The sequence below is a fragment of the Lepidochelys olivacea genome (genome assembly GCF_965140295.1).
Source record: "Lepidochelys olivacea isolate rLepOli2 genome assembly, chromosome: 8".
Classification (NCBI taxonomy): domain Eukaryota; kingdom Metazoa; phylum Chordata; order Testudines; family Cheloniidae; genus Lepidochelys; species Lepidochelys olivacea.
Window position 1 is genome coordinate 89124877 of NC_140418.1, and position 19168 is coordinate 89144044.

At 40.2% G+C, this 19168-nt stretch overlaps 1 protein-coding gene across 1 annotated transcript in view; it reads right to left on the minus strand.

Moving 5' to 3' along the window:
* The window catches only part of SGIP1 (SH3GL interacting endocytic adaptor 1), a 166113-nt gene that overhangs the window by 66801 nt on the left and 80144 nt on the right, over window positions 1-19168 (minus strand). Inside the window, exons 7-9 of the mRNA XM_084637122.1 lie at window positions 9050-9061; window positions 2378-2389; window positions 470-494 (exon numbers count right to left, since the gene is read on the minus strand). Coding sequence (XP_084493248.1) covers window positions 470-494; window positions 2378-2389; window positions 9050-9061 — 49 coding nt within the window. The remainder of the gene's footprint in view (window positions 1-469; window positions 495-2377; window positions 2390-9049; window positions 9062-19168) is intronic.

The following is a 19168-nucleotide window of genomic DNA, read 5'->3' on the forward strand; positions in this document are numbered from 1 at the left end:
CCAGCATAAGCGTGCAACCCCGCTGCCCAGAGTAATGCCTGCACGGCAGTGTAGCTGTGGAGGAGGGGGAACAGCGGGGGAGGGGCCGGGAGCTAGCCTCCCTGGCCGGGAGCTCAGGAGCCAGACAGGACAGTCCCACGGGCCGGATGTGGCCCGCAGGCCATAGTTTGGCCACCTCTGGACTAAGTTAATTTTATAAGCAACACATTCTTGAAGGGTGGAACACTACATACTGCAGTTCAATGGCACATGCACTGCATCCCAAATCCATTTCAAGGACTCAGCCATTAATACAGTACCTAGAGTTCTCCTTTAAGAGTTACTCTTTGGGAAATGAAAGTTTAAGTGTACTTTGAAAACTACATAGAGAAGCACGTTTTGAAGTAAATTTGCCTTCTTTAAAGTTCATGAGAGAATCAATCTTCTTGAGACACTATCTGTTCCTGCAAGCTAAAAAAAATATACTTACTGGATAAATTCCTTTTAATTGCGCCCTGGAATTAGAAACAAACACTAAGGTTTAGGACCAGGTGAGCATAATTTATATGTAAAACAGGTAACAAAAGCTGACATCTCAATTTGATTGAGAAGACAAGCATCAATACTAAGGAATAAATGAAATTTGACTCCAATCCACCATCCATACTGGTAATTACCTTTATGACACACATGTACATGTTATGGAATCAGTTTTGCTCCTGATTTGAGGAGGACAGAGATAAATAATGAAAAGGATTTCGAGCCAGATAAACCCATTACCTGGGAATGTTGTGTTTTCAGCTGACTTGATTGTAAATTGATTAGTCATTTTTAATTGTGATGAATCCTAAAAACAATCCTGAACTTTGATGGTCTATAAATTGGTCTAAATCAAGTGACCTACTTTCAGTATTTTAAACCGTGTCATATAGTGTGTATGTGTGTGTGTATATATATATATACACACACACACACACACACACACACACACACACACCCCTACATTAAACAAACTGGCAAGCTAGTGAAAGACCTAGGGAACACTTCAGGCTGCTTGTGAACTAGTAAGAATCCAGAAGACTATTAGAAGTAGAAATTGTTAAAACAGGAGAGAAAAAAATCAGATATACAACAGACCGACCTCTAAAAAAGAGAAGGGGAAAAGAAGATGCAGTATGTATTTGTAATACACATCTCCGGTGGAGGGGGACGGGGACATCAGAGGTGACGGGTGGTTATTTGTCAACAACATGAGACAATACAGCAATGTTAACATGCTTATGGTTGTTCCTAATGCAGTTACCATGGTGCAATGTTATGTGGTAATAACCTAGTAAATTACCTATGCCACAGCTCTATGTGACATTTCTTAATGCAAGGGTTTCCCTTACCTTCATGACACAAAGGAGAAGCCTTTTTTCCCCATGCATGATGGGGGAATAGCTGCTCTAGGAAAGTTTCTGATTTTGAGGGAAGGGCATATTTTCTCCCTCCAACATCATGTTTTCTACAAGTTCATTCACATTTGCCTTGAGGGCTGCTGGTCCCATTCAGCCATCAGGCAGAGCAGTGGAATTGCACAGAGCAGAGGTTTATCCAGAAGTCTACAGAGCACTACTGAGAAAAGTGAGGAGAGCAGTGGTCTAGCTTCCCTGGACAGTGTTCAGCAAGGTCAGCAAACCTCTAATTCCACTGAAGTGAGCAATGGAGTTGTGGGGGATGTGGACAGAATGGCAGGGGAGACAAGGATAGGGCATGGTTGAGGAATAGGTACTGAAATGCAATTGATATGAATGGCAGCCATTTTCAGGATTTTAATTTATTCCAAGCACCTATGGGAGTAGCACCTATTCCTGTGTTCTTTTAAGGCCAGCTCTTAAGCAACAGGGCAGGGGCAGCCATGGGAGAACACCTCAGAAGGGTCTCATGGAACATCTCCCACAACAAGATGCTCAATGCTTTAGCGTGTGTGCTGGGCACAGTGTTCTTGCCATTAGCCTGAAGCACCTTCTCCCTTCGGTTTTCTTCACCCTTTTGGACTGCAAGAACACTACACCATGCTCAGCAGCCCAGTAACAAAGCACTGATGGCTCAGGCCTGCTCTCATAACTATAACTCATTCACACCGCTGCTGGACTGAACCCTGAGCGACTAATACAAATACATATGTATTTGAACAAAGAAACATGTATATTGACTTCTCTCTGATACATCATTCAGAAGGTTTACAAACAAACAAAAAAACAAAAAACCTTACACCAAATAAAGTTTACATTCATTTACTTCACTACAGATACCTAGGGAAAAAATGATTTAAGGCTAAATAAACCAGACCCCAACAACCAGTCAGCCATTTTCACAACAAATGTAAGGACTACAAAATTGTAAGAGTTCTTACCGGGCTGCGCCTCTGTGATCAGCAAGAAGGAAGAGAGAACAGACACCTAGTCAGAGAATGACAGATCAGTAAACAGACTTGGGTAATATGAGATTTTTCTAATTAAATAGATACAGTGTTTTGAAAAGTGAACTCCCACACCCCCACTCCCACCCAAATTTGGGTTTTGCTTATTAATGGTGATGACATTGAACCTGCTTTATATACCCTTTTTAGAGAGTTACAAGGCTGTCAGGAATTTTGGGGGGTAAACTACATAAACACTAGGCTCCAGAATCACAGTGGGATGGAAGATGTCTGTTAGGGTGCCTGAAGTACCCAACTTTAGATGTAATAAGTACACCCCTCAGGCATCTCTACAAGCATCTTCTCCCTCCCCTCATTCCTGTGGCACTGGAGCTCTCCCCTCCTCACAACTCAGTTCTGAAGTTAGAAACCCCCTTACAAGCACCTTTCCTCTCTCAGGAGTACTGGGCAAGCAGATGGGCTGGTTTGCATGGCTCATGTTGTCTTTCAGGCTCCTCTGTTCTCAGCTACCATACTCCTCACAATATGACCAGCTCGTGGAGAGCAGAGGGAAAGTGCTGGGAGATTGCACAATGGAGAAGAGTTGTCTGAACCCACCCACATAAACAGTTTCAAGAAAAACACCATGGGAGAAAACACAGGAGATTTCTTGAGGAAGCCTGAGAGATGGTATCCAACCTGTGGAGACTTAACATGTATGCATCTGATCTCAAGATCAAGTTCCCTTCCTCTTGTTCTGTCTTTGCAATAATTCCTCAGTTCTTTAGCATCATGCCATAAAATAAAGCTGAGTCAATGGATAATTTTTCAGGCAGAGGCAAATTAAAACAATCAAATGCAGTATTTTAATTATTGTTGGGGGTCATCACAACTACAGAGAGAGAGGGAGAGTGAGAACTGAACACTGGTGTGTACAACGCATTCCAGATTGTCCTTGTCCCAAGAAGCCAATGCTCTAGGACAGGCACAGTCCAGACATATAGATCTCTCTCCCTCTCTGAGATAGTAATATTAGGGCTACAGGGGATAGCAAATACTCAACATGTTTTATATATTAAGCATCAAGAGTGTTTTAAATATTACATTTTTCAAAACGCTTCACAATCAATGCTCAGTGCACCTGGGAAGGAGGTACCATATTCTTATCCAAGTTTTACAGAGGAAGAAAATAAACAGAGATAGAGGACTAAGGACATGACTCCTAGGTGCTGAGCAACCTTAATTCCCCCTGAGCTGAGATGTAAGAATGCTGGGTATTACCAATATTAGAGCCACTGGAGCTCACTGCAGGACTGGGGGCACGTGATTAGCCCAGAGTCATGAGAAGCTGCTATTAGAACTCAGTAGTTCCAAGCTCAAAGTCCCAGGAACTAAGCACCAGGTCATGTTGCTTTTTTACAGTAAAAATATCTACCATAAACGACGAAGGGTGTCCTAGTGATCTCTATAGGAATAAGCTCATTTTGTTCCTGTAGCACCTGGAATTGTCTCTGCACAATTTTCAGCCACTTTAGCTTCTCTTACACCATAAGACTAATAAGATAGAGTTAGAGGGACTTGTATGTCACAGTTCAAATCTCTGACTAACAATCCACTGAAGTACTAAGCTTAAAATACGTTATAAAAATTATCTAGCTTGGGGCACTAGCCTTTCACCTCAAGACACCTGGAGTCAAGGCCCAGGTCAGATTCAAAGCGAACAGCAGTTGGCTGGTTTAATTTTAATCCACATTTGTAAATCACAAAATGCTACAAAGCAATTTGATAGATAATTGAAAGATGACAGTTTCTTCTCAAGAGGAAAAGTCAGGGAGGAGGCATCATTGGAGCTCACAGGACCCTTCCATGAGGAGGGGAAAAACCCAGAATTTAAAAAAAGGTATATTAATATAAGAATAAACCCAAAATATTTGAAGCGCCATTTAAAATATATATTTAATTTACCAGGCTACAGGAAGCCTTTTGTTAAAAGAAATTAAGTATTTTTGGGTGCTAAGTCAGGTGTCAAATGGAGCCCACATGTTTTAAAGACACCTCAATTCTCACCCACCTCTACAATGCAGTTTAATGGGTTATGCAATCTATGCAGGGTGTAATCTCACCCGGAGGCGTCTTTAAACTTTGAGAACACTGCCGAAAACCAGCCACAGACCTCCCCTGGGAAGACATTCTTCAAACCCAAATCTTGTGAGGATAAAGAAACTGCAACAGACCAGCAACTATTTCAAATAGAGGGCACCTAAATACCATGGTGATGAGTACATTATATATATATTTGAGAAACAGAACTGGACTGAGAGGCAGTTGGTTTTGAATGCCAGGGTAACAATGAGGTTAAAAAAAAAAAAGCTCTACAAAAGGTTATTTTCAGGAGAGGAATAATTGCCATTAACAGAAAGAGAAAATATTTCCTTGGAAATTTTCAGTTGATTGAAATGAAAATCACAGGGTTTGAGAACATGCTGTACCAGCAAAATGATGACTGTATTATCGATAAGGAAAAATACTTGTTAATGTGAGCCAATGTAAAAAGAGTGAGTAAGAATACTCAGCCAGAGGTGGAGCACAAGAAGAAAGGATTATGAGGTAGCAATTAACCCCACCCCCCATCCCCAGCCAAAAAAAGTCTGAACTTGTGGTTCTGGGTACTCCTGTGTCCTTACTACTGTACAGACAAAGGTAACTCAGTAGCAGAACAAGAAAAGAATATAATAAGCCAACACTTTGGCGTATGCTTCAGAGGTATAATGGGGTAGAAAGCTGTGCATATTCATGGAGTTTATCAGTATTCTCTCCTAAGTGTCTTCCAATGAATATGAAAGCCCTAGAGAGGTTGTAGAATCTCCATCACTGGAGATTTTTAAGAACAAGTTAGACAAACCTGTCAGGAATGGTCTAGTTATTATGTAGTTCTGCCTTAAGTGCAGAGACTGGACTAGATGACCTACTGAGGTCCCTTCGAGTCCTACTTTTTTATGATTAACTTCTATGTTTCTATGAAAATCCCTTCCTTATTTAAAAGGACACTAAGCCCCAATGAGAACCTTCTATGTGTGCTCCGATCAGCTATGTTACTAGCTTCATGGACCATGTTTGGACAACACAGGATGTTATTTCTTTGGCTTGGATTCGCTTTGGTATCGCTATAACTTTACACACTGATACAAGCAATAAAGAAGATGCTGGCATAGATCTTCAGCTGCAGCTGACAAGCTTGGTGCAGTGGGCGGGAAGTGGGGTCTGCTTTAAGGTACTCTGCAGCTCCCTGATCCTGGGGTTAGAAACTCCAGCAACCTCAGATATCCTTTAAATTGCTTCTAGCTGCCTATGACTCCTAAGTGCTGTACCAATAGCTGGGAACCATGAGACACACTGGTGTTCCTGTTCACATCTCCTAGAGCTACTACATATGCATAGGAGGAACCCACAGAGGGCTGGATTGGCAGGGTTTTGGGCTGCTCTGTGCTGTCAGAGCAAAGCAAAGCAAAGCAACCAGAGAAAGGCTGAACATATGGCCCATTGTGTGCGCTTGTATATAACTGAATGTATATACATATACAGCATGTGTGTGTTACAGCAGAGATAAGTTAAAAATTATCGATAAAACTAAGTTTCATGAAATCAGTGACGAAGTTGAGAGTAAGGTACTACATATTCTTCAAAACCATTAATATTCTTCTCACACCTGCACAAATACCTGAAAGAGACAGTGTCTTTGGGTTAACGAATTTGATACAAAAGTACTAACCATTTTTGAAGACAATACTAAGCTGAATTGTGGTGTATTTACTGCAAATAGTAATTGACAGTTACTGAACTGGGGCAAGGACATCTCCCTTTTCCCTGCCAATACACACACACATTCTTAATGTCAAATGTCACATCGGAAATGGAGAGGGAATTTTTCAGGGACGTATAATCTGTAATCAAGAACAATTACATTCATATAAGGTTTTAGAAGCAACTGGTGATGTTCCAAATCAAGAACCATACAAGTTCTTACGACCTCTCTGCCAGATAAGGTCAGGGATTTGAGATGTTCACATTTCTCAATGTTAGATTCTTGTGAAAAAAGGAAACTGGAAAAGCCATGATACATGTGCCATCATGGCCAGTTATGTCAAAGTCACAAAGAAAGTAAATGAAGGGATGCATGTTGTTTTTCCACAGTTTTCCAAGGAACCTCCTAATCTGCCTTTGAGGGTTTTTTTGTTTTTTCCTTTGGTGTAGCCAACTGGTAATCTTTTTCCTGTAATAAACAACTGCAACTTACTATCACCATGTATGTGTCAATCAAAATTGAAGTTACTCATAACATATCTCAGAGTTGTGTTTCAGTTATCTAGGTGTTCTGCAGACAGATGGTGTCGGGTTTTGGAACTTTACATGCTGTCAGTCAGACATGTCAAAATCACGAGTGCCATGGGCATACTCCTGTTGTTTCTCAAAGCTCCACTGTCAGTTCGATGTACAATAAATACAGGACTGTTCAGCTGATGTTTTCTGGACTTTTCCCACAGCTCTGTGATATTTGTTAATGAATAGTTGACAGTTCCACTCAAGATAGTCTTTGCTAGGTTAGTCCTTTTTCTATTGAATTCAGGAATCTGATCAGATTAAGAATGTTTCATTAATGGAGTAGATGTGATAAATTTATTAGTCCAATGAGGCTTTTAATTGTATGTATTTGTGTAAGTTTGAGAAGAATTTTAATTGTTTAAAAAACAGAGCACTTCAGTAGTTTTACATAACAAATAGTCAGATTCAACTGAAACCTTAATTGCATATCTCTCATATTCTCCAGCCCCCTAGTCCTCCACTCCCCATTATCCCAGTGCCATCTCATATTTTGGTCTTTGCCCTGATCCGTATTCTCCCCTTGTTCTGCATGTATTACTTCCATTAAGGTTTATGGGAGTTATGTGCACAATGAAGACTAGACCAGACCTCTGTATCTTTGGTTAGCTCATCTATCCTACCACGGGACAAGTCATCTCTCATTTTGCAGCAGGTAGGCCATTTTATGTCTATGAATGCAGCTGTCTATACTGCCCAGCAAAGGAAATAAGTAAAGCAGGAAAAAAACTATGTGAAATTCAACAGACCAGTGACAAAGTCCATTGGCCACTGGGTAAACAAAAGTACCTTAGATAATTAAAGGCATGAGTGTTTTTTTTAAAAGCCAGGAGAGCATTCAAATTCTGATTTAGATTTTCTAATAAAACTTGACTGTTATTTGTGAACTGTTATGCAGACAGCTACGATCAAGAAGTTCCATATTTCTGGAAGAGGAAACAAAAGCCACATCGAAATCCAATACCACCTGCAATACAGATGCACTGCAGAAAAGCGCCTCATAAAATTTACTAATTAACTTCAAATTGAAGTTGCAGTGGTATAGAGAAAATGAATTAAAAAGGTATTTTTGTTATAGTGGGAAGTTTATAGACCAGAACCAAAGCCAGTGTAAGATGCAATAGCTCCACCAACTTCAGTTGAGCGCTACTGAGTTAGGTGAGTTAAGGACCTGGCCTTACATTTTTTTTTCTACAATTACAAGGTCAATTTACATATTGTTCTTCTTAGTTAGCAAGTCCTCTTATAATTTATTTATTTGATCAAGGTAGTATTTTCTTCCATATTAAAAATCAAGGTACTTTGTAAAATTTCTTCAACATTTGGTTTCTTTAAATGATAAAGTAAAAGTCCACTTGTTTCACTTCAAATCTATTCAAAACTATTTTGGAAGAAAAAAATATTTACCATATACCACAAGAAAACTTTAATAAGAGGTACTGTAAGGTAGCAGAGTGAAGAAAGGGGAGTTCAGCTTCAGAACATGTAGCTAATATGCCTAAATAACTACAACATATCACTCAGCTTATTTTACAACCCCCTTCTCAGTCCAAACATTAGCCAACAAAACCTCACAAGACTCCCGACTGTCAGGAAAACCATTGTTTTACAGATGGCAATTGAGGCAGAAAGTTCAAGGGACTTGGCCAAGGCAATAGGAGGAGTAATTATAAGAGATGAGACTAGAATTTAGAAGTTCCTCTCTTGAGATCTGGTGCTCAGACCACAAAACTCATTTAGTGTTCAAAACTCTGTGTAGGCCTGCACAATGTTATGGCATGAACGTTTATAACCAAGTCTTTGGCAAGAATACATTCATATTGTTAATGTTACTATAGCAGCAAAGGTTATGCTATAGAACTATTGGTTTCCGCATCATCTGATAACTGGACATGCAATGTAATGTGCATTAAACATACCATGGGTGAAATCCTGGTCCACCCAAGTTGATGGGAAAACTTTCATTGGCTACACTGGGAACAGGATTTCATCCCATAAATCTTTGGGCAAAAAACACCCTCAAAGTTTCCTCTTCTCATGCAAGCCAAAGGGGAAAATAATTAAATGTAATGGAAGCGAAACCTAGCTCATTTAAAAAATACCTTTGAATTAAATCCACGGGAGAAAGAATAGATGCCATCATTAGTAAACAATGATATACAGTATTTTCATTTTACATTTCAGTTCTACAGACAAGTGAAAAATTGATAGAGGAAACAGAAAAACACCAAAGTATTCTGTTAAAAAAAAGATTATGAAAAGGTAGAAAGAGAGCAAATGATTTCTTACCGGACTTTTCCTCTAAAAGAATGCAGCCAAAATAAAAAAAGAAAATGAGAAAATAAGTATTTTCTAAAAATAAATTACCACATGGAGAAACAGAAGATCTACATCTATGAAAAGCAGCATTAAAAGCCTACCTGTTAAACGAACAGCAAAGTGGTAATATTTTATACAGTCTGAATATTATTCAGGTAGACATAAGATTACAGTGAAAAATACCATAGAACACCACAGCACTTTTATTTAAGCCATTTACAGAAATGATTACAGGATATTGGCATAGCTGGCTATTTCTAACTATACTCAAAGCTAATTTTCAATTAAAAGTTTAAATTCTTAAAAGGGTTTATATGACAGGAAAATAAAGTGCCATACTCTACAAGCTTTGACAAATGCAAGAATAATGAAAGGATCCAATCTCAAAAAGTTGCAGGCTTCTAAAAAAATATTGCACCTAAGCTCAGTACTCTAGCATTTTAGGCAGGGGATGGAGAAATAGAGCCCCACATGACTCAAGGGAGGTGACCACAATTGCCTCTGTTTTATCAGAAGCTCTTCCATTTTTAAAAAAACTTCCCATTTTTTCAGCAGTCTTCCGTATCCTATCCCATAGTGAGCTTCAGCTACTATGCTAGTTAGAAAGAGATTTAAATGGTGCTGCTCACAAACTTTAGAACAATGGTCCATCTAGCTCAGTCTCCTGTCTTCCAACAATTGCCAGTGCCAGGTGCTTCAGAGGCAACAAACAGTACATGGCAATTAGTGCCATCTCCAGTTGTCCACTCTCAGATTCTGGCAGTCAGAGGCTAGGGACACAGAGCATGGGATTGCACCCCTGACCATCTTGACTATAGCAATTGATGGAGCTATCCTCCATGAACTTATTCTTCCAAGATCTCTTTCTTGAATGGTACAACTAATTTAGATCCCCTCATTTTGTATGTATTGTTTTCCAATGTGCATTACTTTGCACTTATCAACACTGAATTTTATTTGCCATTTTGTTGCCCAGTCACCCAGTTTTGAGAGATCCCATTGTAATTCCTTGCGGTCAGGGCTGCCCCGGGGGGGGGGCAATTTGCCCCAGGCCCCGGGCCCCACACGAGCCCCCACAAGAGTTTTCAGGGGCCCCCACGAGAGTTTTTGGTGGTGGGTCCTTCAGTGCTGCCGAACACACCTGGAGTGAAGGACCTGCCGCTGCTTCTTCCGCTCTGGGTCTTCAGCAGCAATTCGGTGGCGAGGGGTCCTTCCGCTCCATGTCTTCGGCGAAGTGCCCCGAAGACCCGGAGTGGAAGGACCCCCGCCGCCGAAGACCCCAGGCCCCCTGAATCCTCTGGGCGGCCCTGCTTGCGGTCTGCTTTGGACTTAAACTATCCTGAGTAATTTGTATCATCTGCAAATTTTGCCACCTCACTGCATACCCCTTTTTCCAGATCATTTATTAATATGTTGAACAGCACTGGTCCCAGTCAGATTCCTGGGGGGACACCACTATTTCTCTCTCTCCACTCTGAAAAATGACCATTTATTCCTACCCTTTATTTCTTGTCTGTCAGTCAGTTATTGACCCATGAGGAACTTATCTGTATGGCCACTCCATGGAGGAAATCAGAGAATGCACTATAAGTTCCCCCAACCTTTCATAAAATACACATTTATTTATTTGTCATAAATAAATCTTCACTGGAAACAACTGAACCTGCTGTATGTGCTGCCATGACTATGGCCACTGCAGCAGCTATGAAACATAATTACACTTTGAAAAAACCCTCATCTCTCTAAATGAGGTATTGTCTTCCAGCCTGGGTGTATCTGATTGGTGGCCACTCTGGCAAAGGCAATCAGAGCTGTTAGGTTTTAATGAGTGGTTATATTATTGCACCAAGAAGGGTGATCTATCACCTTGACGTTCAGAGGTCAGTTGTGCAAGGAATAGAAGAAATACTGCCTATGGTTGAGTTTTAATTTATAAATCAAGAAGCTAACTTTTACAGTGAATGGTGAATTTTTCTTTCATTAAGAACATATGAGCACATTGGGCTTATTAACAAGTTCTCTCTAGCAAAGACCATTCATTTACAAAGATCTGAAGATTCCAATGCAATTCAAAATAATGATTTCAAAAGTTTTCTAATGATTTTGACAGTTTCAAAAAGTTAATACAATTCCTGTAAAAATGTATTATACCTTTATTGGGTTACCCCTGACTAGTCCCGGTTTTCCTAAATATTACCAGGATGTTAGGTTCAGAGAAAAGTGATTTATTCAGGTCGTTTTTCCTTTACATTTGGACAAAGGGCCATGGAACATAAATAAAAGTGACATGATTTTCAGGGGTGGGGAAAGCCGGCACATCCCATGGTCGTCTATAAAATCTGTTTCAGAGTAACAGCCGTGTTAGTCTGTCTTTGCAAAAAGAAAAGGAGTACTTGTGGCACCTTAGAGACTAACCAATTTATTTGAGCATGAGCTTTCGTGAGCTACAGCTCACTTCATCGGATGCATACCGGGGAAACTGCAGAAGACATTATATACACACAGAGACCATGAAACAATACCTCCTTCCACCCCACTGTCCTGCTGGTAATAGCTTATCTAAAGTGATCATCAAGTTGGGCCATTTCCAGCACAAATCCAGGTTTTCTCACCCTCCGCCCCGCCCCCCACAATATTCCCAGCTATTACCAGCAGGAGAGTGAGTTTGTGTGTGTGGTTTTTGGAGGGGGGTGAGGGAGTGAGAGAACCTGGATTTGTGCAGGAAATGGCCCACCTTGATTATCATACACATTGTGAAGAGAGTGGTCACTTTGGATGGGCTATTACCAGCAGGAGAGTGAGTTTGTGTGTGTGTGGGGTGGGGGTGGGGTGGAGGGTGAGAAAACCTGGATTTGTGCTGGAAATGGCCCAACTTGATGATCACTTTAGATAAGCTATTACCAGCAGGACAGTGGGGTGGGAGGAGGTATTGTTTCATGGTCTCTGTGTGTATATAATGTCTTCTGCAGTTTCCACGGTATGCATCCGATGAAGTGAGCTGTAGCTCACGAAAGCTCATGCTCAAATAAATTGGTTAGTCTCTAAGGTGCCACAAAAACTCCTTTTCTTTTTATAAAATCTGTGAGAGCTCAACACTTCTGAACTTTTATTTAGTTGTTGAAGTATGGAATCAGAATTCTATCATTTTCAAGCATGCATGCATAAACTTAAGTCAGGACCCTAACTTGTACTATAAAATATACTCATTTTAGCATAAACAAACATTGCTTAAGATCACTAAAAAACCCTTCCTACTTGGAGCTGGACTTTCCATTGTACAAATAGCACAAAACTGGGATTGCCAGTAAAAAAAAAAAAAAAAAAAAATGGAAGGAGGCTGGGGATGTAAAACTCTGGTGCATCTGATGTCGTCAGGTTGCATCATCATCATGAACTACCCCAACAAGTAAAGAAACAAATTAAACTACTTCTAAACAGGAAAGAATAGGTGTATTCAAGCAAGCTAGAAAGAAGCATCTATCTGACCTTATTTATGTACTGAGAGATTCTAACAAAACAGAATTGTGCGATCATACATTCAAATAGAACAGTTCCTCCGGTAATCTGACAAAACAGAGTGATTAAAATTTAGCAGGAGGCTCTCAGCTGTTCTCTCACCAAATAACTGCAGGTTTAATCTCTGCTACGTTCAGCCAAGGAAGGCTTTGTTTGGCCTCTCTGTAAGGATACAGTTGACTTTGACAGGACACCATCCCATTGTTAAAATCTGTGATTCTCACCATAAAGCAGCATATTTAATGGTCTTAGAACTACTTGAGTAGCTGCAGTTTTATTTTTTATTATGAAAAACGTGGCAAGTCACTTTCCATCTTCCTTCCCTAGTAACTGCACAGTTCTTTTTATTTCTATAGATTATATTTATGTTTCTAGACAAGTCTAATTATTCTTTCAGACATCTTTAAATTGAAGTGTCATAACTTTTGCCCCAAAGGATCAAGGGAGGCAAGAGTAGGAAGCACGTAAACACGGGCATCTCCCATCATCCTTCTAGATACTAACCATCTTTTTGAAAAGAAAATATTAGAACCATGGTTGAGGTAATTAACTTAATGGGTTTTGAGTGAGATAGGGCACACACCTATGGTAGGGCAAAGGATAGCTATATGAGAAACAAATGTAATGTTGCTAAGAATTAGTAAAGTAAATCCGTTTATTCATATCTGAATATCGGTGACACCGTAGCAGAATTGTAGGAAGCCTTCAACATCCATTGCTAACTTTGAGTACTCAGCAGCTCACCTTCCAGTCATCTGCCACACACCATTCGCTGGTTGTCCCCTGCCATGACAACCTTTCACTATCCCTTCCATAAGAAATTTCTCAAGGTTATTTCCATCTCTACACCTAATGTGACCAAAGTACATAAGTTTATTTGTTTCTATGAGAGAATGGAACGATTAGAATTGTACTAACAAGAACCATGTGTGCCATTTCATTTTTAGGCTTGTTTCAGATTGTTGCTCACAACCTTGCCCTACATGCAGACAAAGGATTAACATACAGGGGGAAAGATATGGCTCCTTCTTTTTACTGCAGTCTGCTTCATTTCTGCATGTAAGCTGGACAAGGGGTACAAGATACAGAAATATTGCATGATCAGTTATAACACTGCTTTCACAAACAGAAGAGACACTGTCAGGCCAAATTTGGTTGAAAAAACAATTTTTGGGAAGAGAGGAGATGAACAACAGCTTTCACAAAACTTAAGCCCAGAACCTTCCATTACTTTGGTTTTTAAATTCCAGTGGAAACGGGGGTGTAAAAATGGATGAAATCCTTAACAGTGACTAAACAAAAGTAAATTAACCAGTCTATTTTCATTGTCCAAACTGAGGGAAATGCAAAAATTAAACAAGCTGCACAAACAGGGAAAAGTGCATTTGTTACTCTCCCAATTCAGGGGGAGTCACCCTCCTGGGCCCACTTCCTGCTTTCCCACTGTACCCCCTTAGACCATTTCAGCAGAGCTCCAAATACTAAAAGGGACAGGATGCAGGTAAATACTGTCCTGATAGTAAATACCACCCTGACATCCTGTCAGGAGGATATCAACCTGCATCCTGTCCCTTTAAGAGTTTGGAGCAAGGGAGATTGTAGAAGCTCCTTCACTGGAGGTTTTCAAAAGGAGGAGGCTGGGTAGCCATCTGTCTTGGATGGTTTAGACACAACACATCTTGCGTCTTGTCGGGGGGTTAGGCTAGATGACCCTTGCAGTCCCTTCTAACCCTATGGTTCTATGACAAGGAAAATAGACTAGTTTGTTGACTTTTGTTTAGTCACTATACGGGTTTTATCCGTTTGTACAAGGATGCAGTGCTACAGGTTCAGCTCTTATGGAAGGCTTTTCATCCGTGGATCTTAAAGCACTTTACAAAGGAGAGCAGTATCATTATTCTCATTTTACAGATGGGGAAACTGAGGCACAAGGTCACCCAACAGGCCAGTAGCAGAGTCAGGAATAGAACCCAGGTCTCATAAGTCTCACTCCAGAACTCAATCCACTAGGTCACACTGCTCTAAGTTAGCTATTAAAAAACAAACAAACCTTGTTAAGGAAACTTTTAAAATACATGCATTTTTAACTTGACAGTGTTCTTTTCCCTGAATTGCACTGACAGAATTCGATATAGTGTTTTCCCATGGGAGTGAAGCAGACAAGTTGTAGCGGGAGATTAAAAGGAAGATAGTTTGGTTGACTGCAGGCTAAAATCCTTTCACTTTGTGCTTTTGTATTGTGGAAATGCACTTGTGTTCAGGGGGGCTGAAACAAATTTTTATAGTGGGGGTGCTGAGAGCCATTGAACCAAACTGTAAACCCTGTATATGATAGAAACCACTTCATGCTAGGGGGTGCATCAGCTCCTGTGCTTGTGTCAATATGATCTCGTAAATAAAGCTACATTCTCAAGGAAGTGTACCTAGTTATTGAACCAGAAGGGGCTCTAGTATATGGACCAGATCCCCAGGTCATCATCATCAGCGATCTCTCAATTTGAGATTTACAGATGGGTACTGAGAAGACTCAGGAGTCCGATCCTGGAACCACAGATCCACCTGCAGTAGGTACAGGCATTTCCTGGTGGGTCAGCTGCCTGCTGGGAGAAAGTTCTTTCTTTTTTCCTTCCTCCTCTCTCTCGCTCTCTTTTTTCAGCTTGGAGGGCAAGGCACTTCTCCTTGAAGTGCCTGATGAAGGATGTGGCGCTATTGAGGTTCAGTTGGTGGCTTGCTCCTCCCATCTTGTGATATTCGCATCAGTTTTCTTGAGATACACTTTCAGCGTGTCTTTGTAGCATGTCCTCTGATCACCACAGGATCTCTGACCAGGGTGAGCTGAGAATAGAGGGCTTGCTTTGGAAGGCGAGAGTCTGGCATCCGCACACAATGTCCACCCCAGCAAATTTGGTGTGTGAGGATCATTGCTTCAATGCTGGTGACATTGGCTTCAGTTATATGGGCCAGATGCCCAGGTGCACTACGTCTGCTTTGTGCCAAGTTGTCACTGTACTAAAATTGCAGAAACTGAGTAAGTGAGCCAGGGAAGATCACCAGTGTGCAGGGTTGATCCTGCAGTGGGGTACATCCAATGCAGGGTTAACATGACACATACCTTCCTTTTTCAGTGTGTCAGGAAAGGGACATAGTTAGAACACATATCTGCTATCCAGTCCTGGCCCAAGTATTCACCCCTTCATGGTTCTTATAGGCCAATGTACGTAAGACCAGCCCTCAGGCTAGTTTAACACAACATATGGTGGTAGCTGCTAAAAATAGCACAAGAATCAGAGCAGCTGAAAGGAGTGCTTTATGCCAGCTGTGCACACTGCCCCTTGACTTCTGCTGCATGTATTTTGGGAGTGTCCACAAATCTGGACCTATGCCTTTATCTTAGATAACTCCATGAGTGATTCTTCATTTCAGACAGACCACATATAATCCAGTTAATTTAATGTTAATATTTAGGGTCAGATCCTCCAGCTGATGTGAACTAGTGTAACTCCATTGAACTGAATAGAGCTATGCTGATTTACAGTAGCTGAGGATCAGGCTCTTAGTATCTTTCTCTCTCCCATTTCATCTCTGCCTAATGTTTCTTTCTAATTCGCATATTTCCCTTCTGTGATCAGCATTGCAGCAACTAGCCTCAAGTCTAACTTCCTCCAGGCAGTGTCAGTGGATCAGGAAGCCACATGCTCCACAGAACAATAAAGCCATCATTCTGCATGATTTACAGTCCCCACAGCTCCCACAGCCCAGGAAATGAGAGTCCCAAATTGACTCGAGCCTAGCTTCCGCAAACAGCAACAGAATACGCTGCTGTCCTGCCTCCAGGCCAGCTGCAGCATCTTTACGACTTCATAACTGTACAAGTCAGCTCACTAGAACAAAGACTAGCCACAAACCAAACTCTGACACGTTTGCATGCAAAAGGGAAGAGCTTCATGCAGCAGCAAATTAACAAACATGAATGTGTTTGCAAAGGGACTAAATCCAGCTCCATATCAGTCAAAGGCAAAACTCCATTGGGTGGCGAAAGAATCACAGAAACTAGGAAACAGATATTCTCATTTAATTTGTAAGTGAAAATAGGCTTTGACCTTGCAGTGTATTTAGTAGAGTGTGCAGGTCTGTGGGATTTAGTGGGTTTTTTTTCTTATTTCAATTTCAGGAACACAAGGCACAAGACAGCAAGTGGCCACATGGGCCAAATTCCTTTTATGTTACTTCATGGAAGTTTTCTTTCAAAATTATTAAAACAGGGTAACAGCTAAGAAAAATGTGATTGCCAAGAACCGATCAAATTTTGATACTCTCTTAATGTATCTTCATTTACCTGCAAACGTATTTCATGGTCATTAATATTCTTCAGCATGAGATCAACCTAAAATTCATAAGCTTTAGGGCAATTAGATGACCAAAATACAGAATTACTTGATGAGTTAGTACCACACATCTGCCAGTCATGAATTATGGAGATATGAGTTATTAGTGAGGGTGAAGGACCTCAGAATGGGGGCTGCATTGTGGGCTAACTGCTCCAATTTACAGATTTCAAATTCTACATAGTGCACCTGCTATTTGTGAAGAATAGCAGTCGTTTCTGCTGCTTAAGATGAGGATAACTATTTTAATCCCAGAAGCAGATATCAGACATTGAAGAAGCCTATTAGATCTTTTCGCCCTTATCTCTGCACCTGACAGTGCACAATTGATCCCTTTGGTATATTTTTAGTGCTATCTCTATTTTTTTAAATTTTCCAGTATTTCTCCTCTCCCCACAAAATGATATCTTTGTCTATAGATAGATACACACAGATATATGCACATTGGATTACTGTGGCTGTGATGTGGTAAAGAGAATCACGAACAGATTTGGTTTAGATGATGTTGCATGATCCTAGGAACTTTAATACTGGTTCTGGGCTTTGAATGTGAAACTCCAGGAAGCAACTTGGTCACAATGAGGAGAAAGCATTTAAAAATCACTAAATGGGCCAATTATCAAAGTAAAACTTCCATAGAGACACCACACAGGCAGGTTATCACCAGAGTTTGGGTTTCAACCCAGATGTAAAACTCCCCACTTCAGGGTGGCTTTACTTAGACACTCACATAACTTAGTGATGTTGCACTGGCCTAAAATAAGGGGGGTGGGGAAGACTTCAGTTTTAGTTCATTTTCACTTTGAGTTTTTGGGGTGTATTCTCAGCCCAAACTCAAAGCAAGATGCCAGACTTGCAAATCCATGCAACTTCAAAAACAAAACAAAAAACAAAAAGCTTTACCTATGGAGAGAAATCACAGAGCTTTGCACAGCTGAATAGATTGGGATAGCAAGTCAGAGATCTTGGTAAGCCTTGAAAAAGATACATGCTAATGGAATAAAAAAAGAGGAAGGGTTTAATGAAATATGGTCCTTCCTTTTAGAAATCTGGATTTATTTCTTCATTAAGGAATGCACATGTAACATTGTATATCAGTGTTATTACAAAGATGTGTAGGTGTTATTGTGATCTGGAAAATAACAGATCAAAACAAGAGGTAGTTCTGATGGATTTTTATGTACAGCAGAAAATGAAACAAATTAAAATTAATACGTGAGGATGAAAGAAGGAAGGTAAAAGCAGGGAAATACACGAGGCCTAATTCTGATCTTACTTTTGCCATTTTTACATTTTGTAGCATCAACAACTTCAGTGGAGTTTTGCCTTATTGTCTTACTGCTATTATAGTACAATCTCAAGTTTCAGAGTAGCAGTCATGTTAGTTTGTACCCGTAAAAAGAACAGGAGTACTTGTGGTACCTTAGAGACGAACAAATTTATTAGAGCATAAGCTTTCATGAACTACAGCTCACTTCATCGGATGCATACAGACTCCAATGAGAGACAATCTCAGTTACTCAAATGTCACGAGAGATACCGAGGGCCCAATTCTCCCATCCTTACCCATGCTGAGTAGTAATTTTTTACATGAATTATCCATCCCATTGATTTCAATAAGGTGACTCACTGTGCGGTACTGCCCAATGTAAGATTGGCAGTATCAGACCCTAATAAGTTTTGATATCGGAGGGAAATTTCCACGCAATTAACAGATATGAGGAGAACATGACCCTGTTTCGGATAATGGCAGTTTCAGATAACTGGAGTTTGGATTGTGCAGATTCTACTGTAATAGCAAATACTCATTTTTTTAAAAAGAAAATAAGAAAAAAGTATACATGTTGGGTTTTGATTATTTCGAGATGTGTGAAACTCACTGAAATAAAGGAGTACATCAAGAAGTTATAAGATTCTTCATAGTATTTTAACACATTCAGGAAACTTTATGATATTTTAGCACATTCTGAACTAAAAATATCTATTAAAAATCATGACACTGAATCTCCAAGAGCTATTCGTGGCTACTGGGTGACTAAACTAAGAAATAGTGTCTAAACTAGACAACGTGCAAAAAAATTGTATTTAACTATGAATCAGTCTGACGCTCAATTAACAGACTTGCTGACTACTAACAATTAATCAGGATAGGATGTTATTGTTCTCCCAACTTTGTAAAAGATTAAAA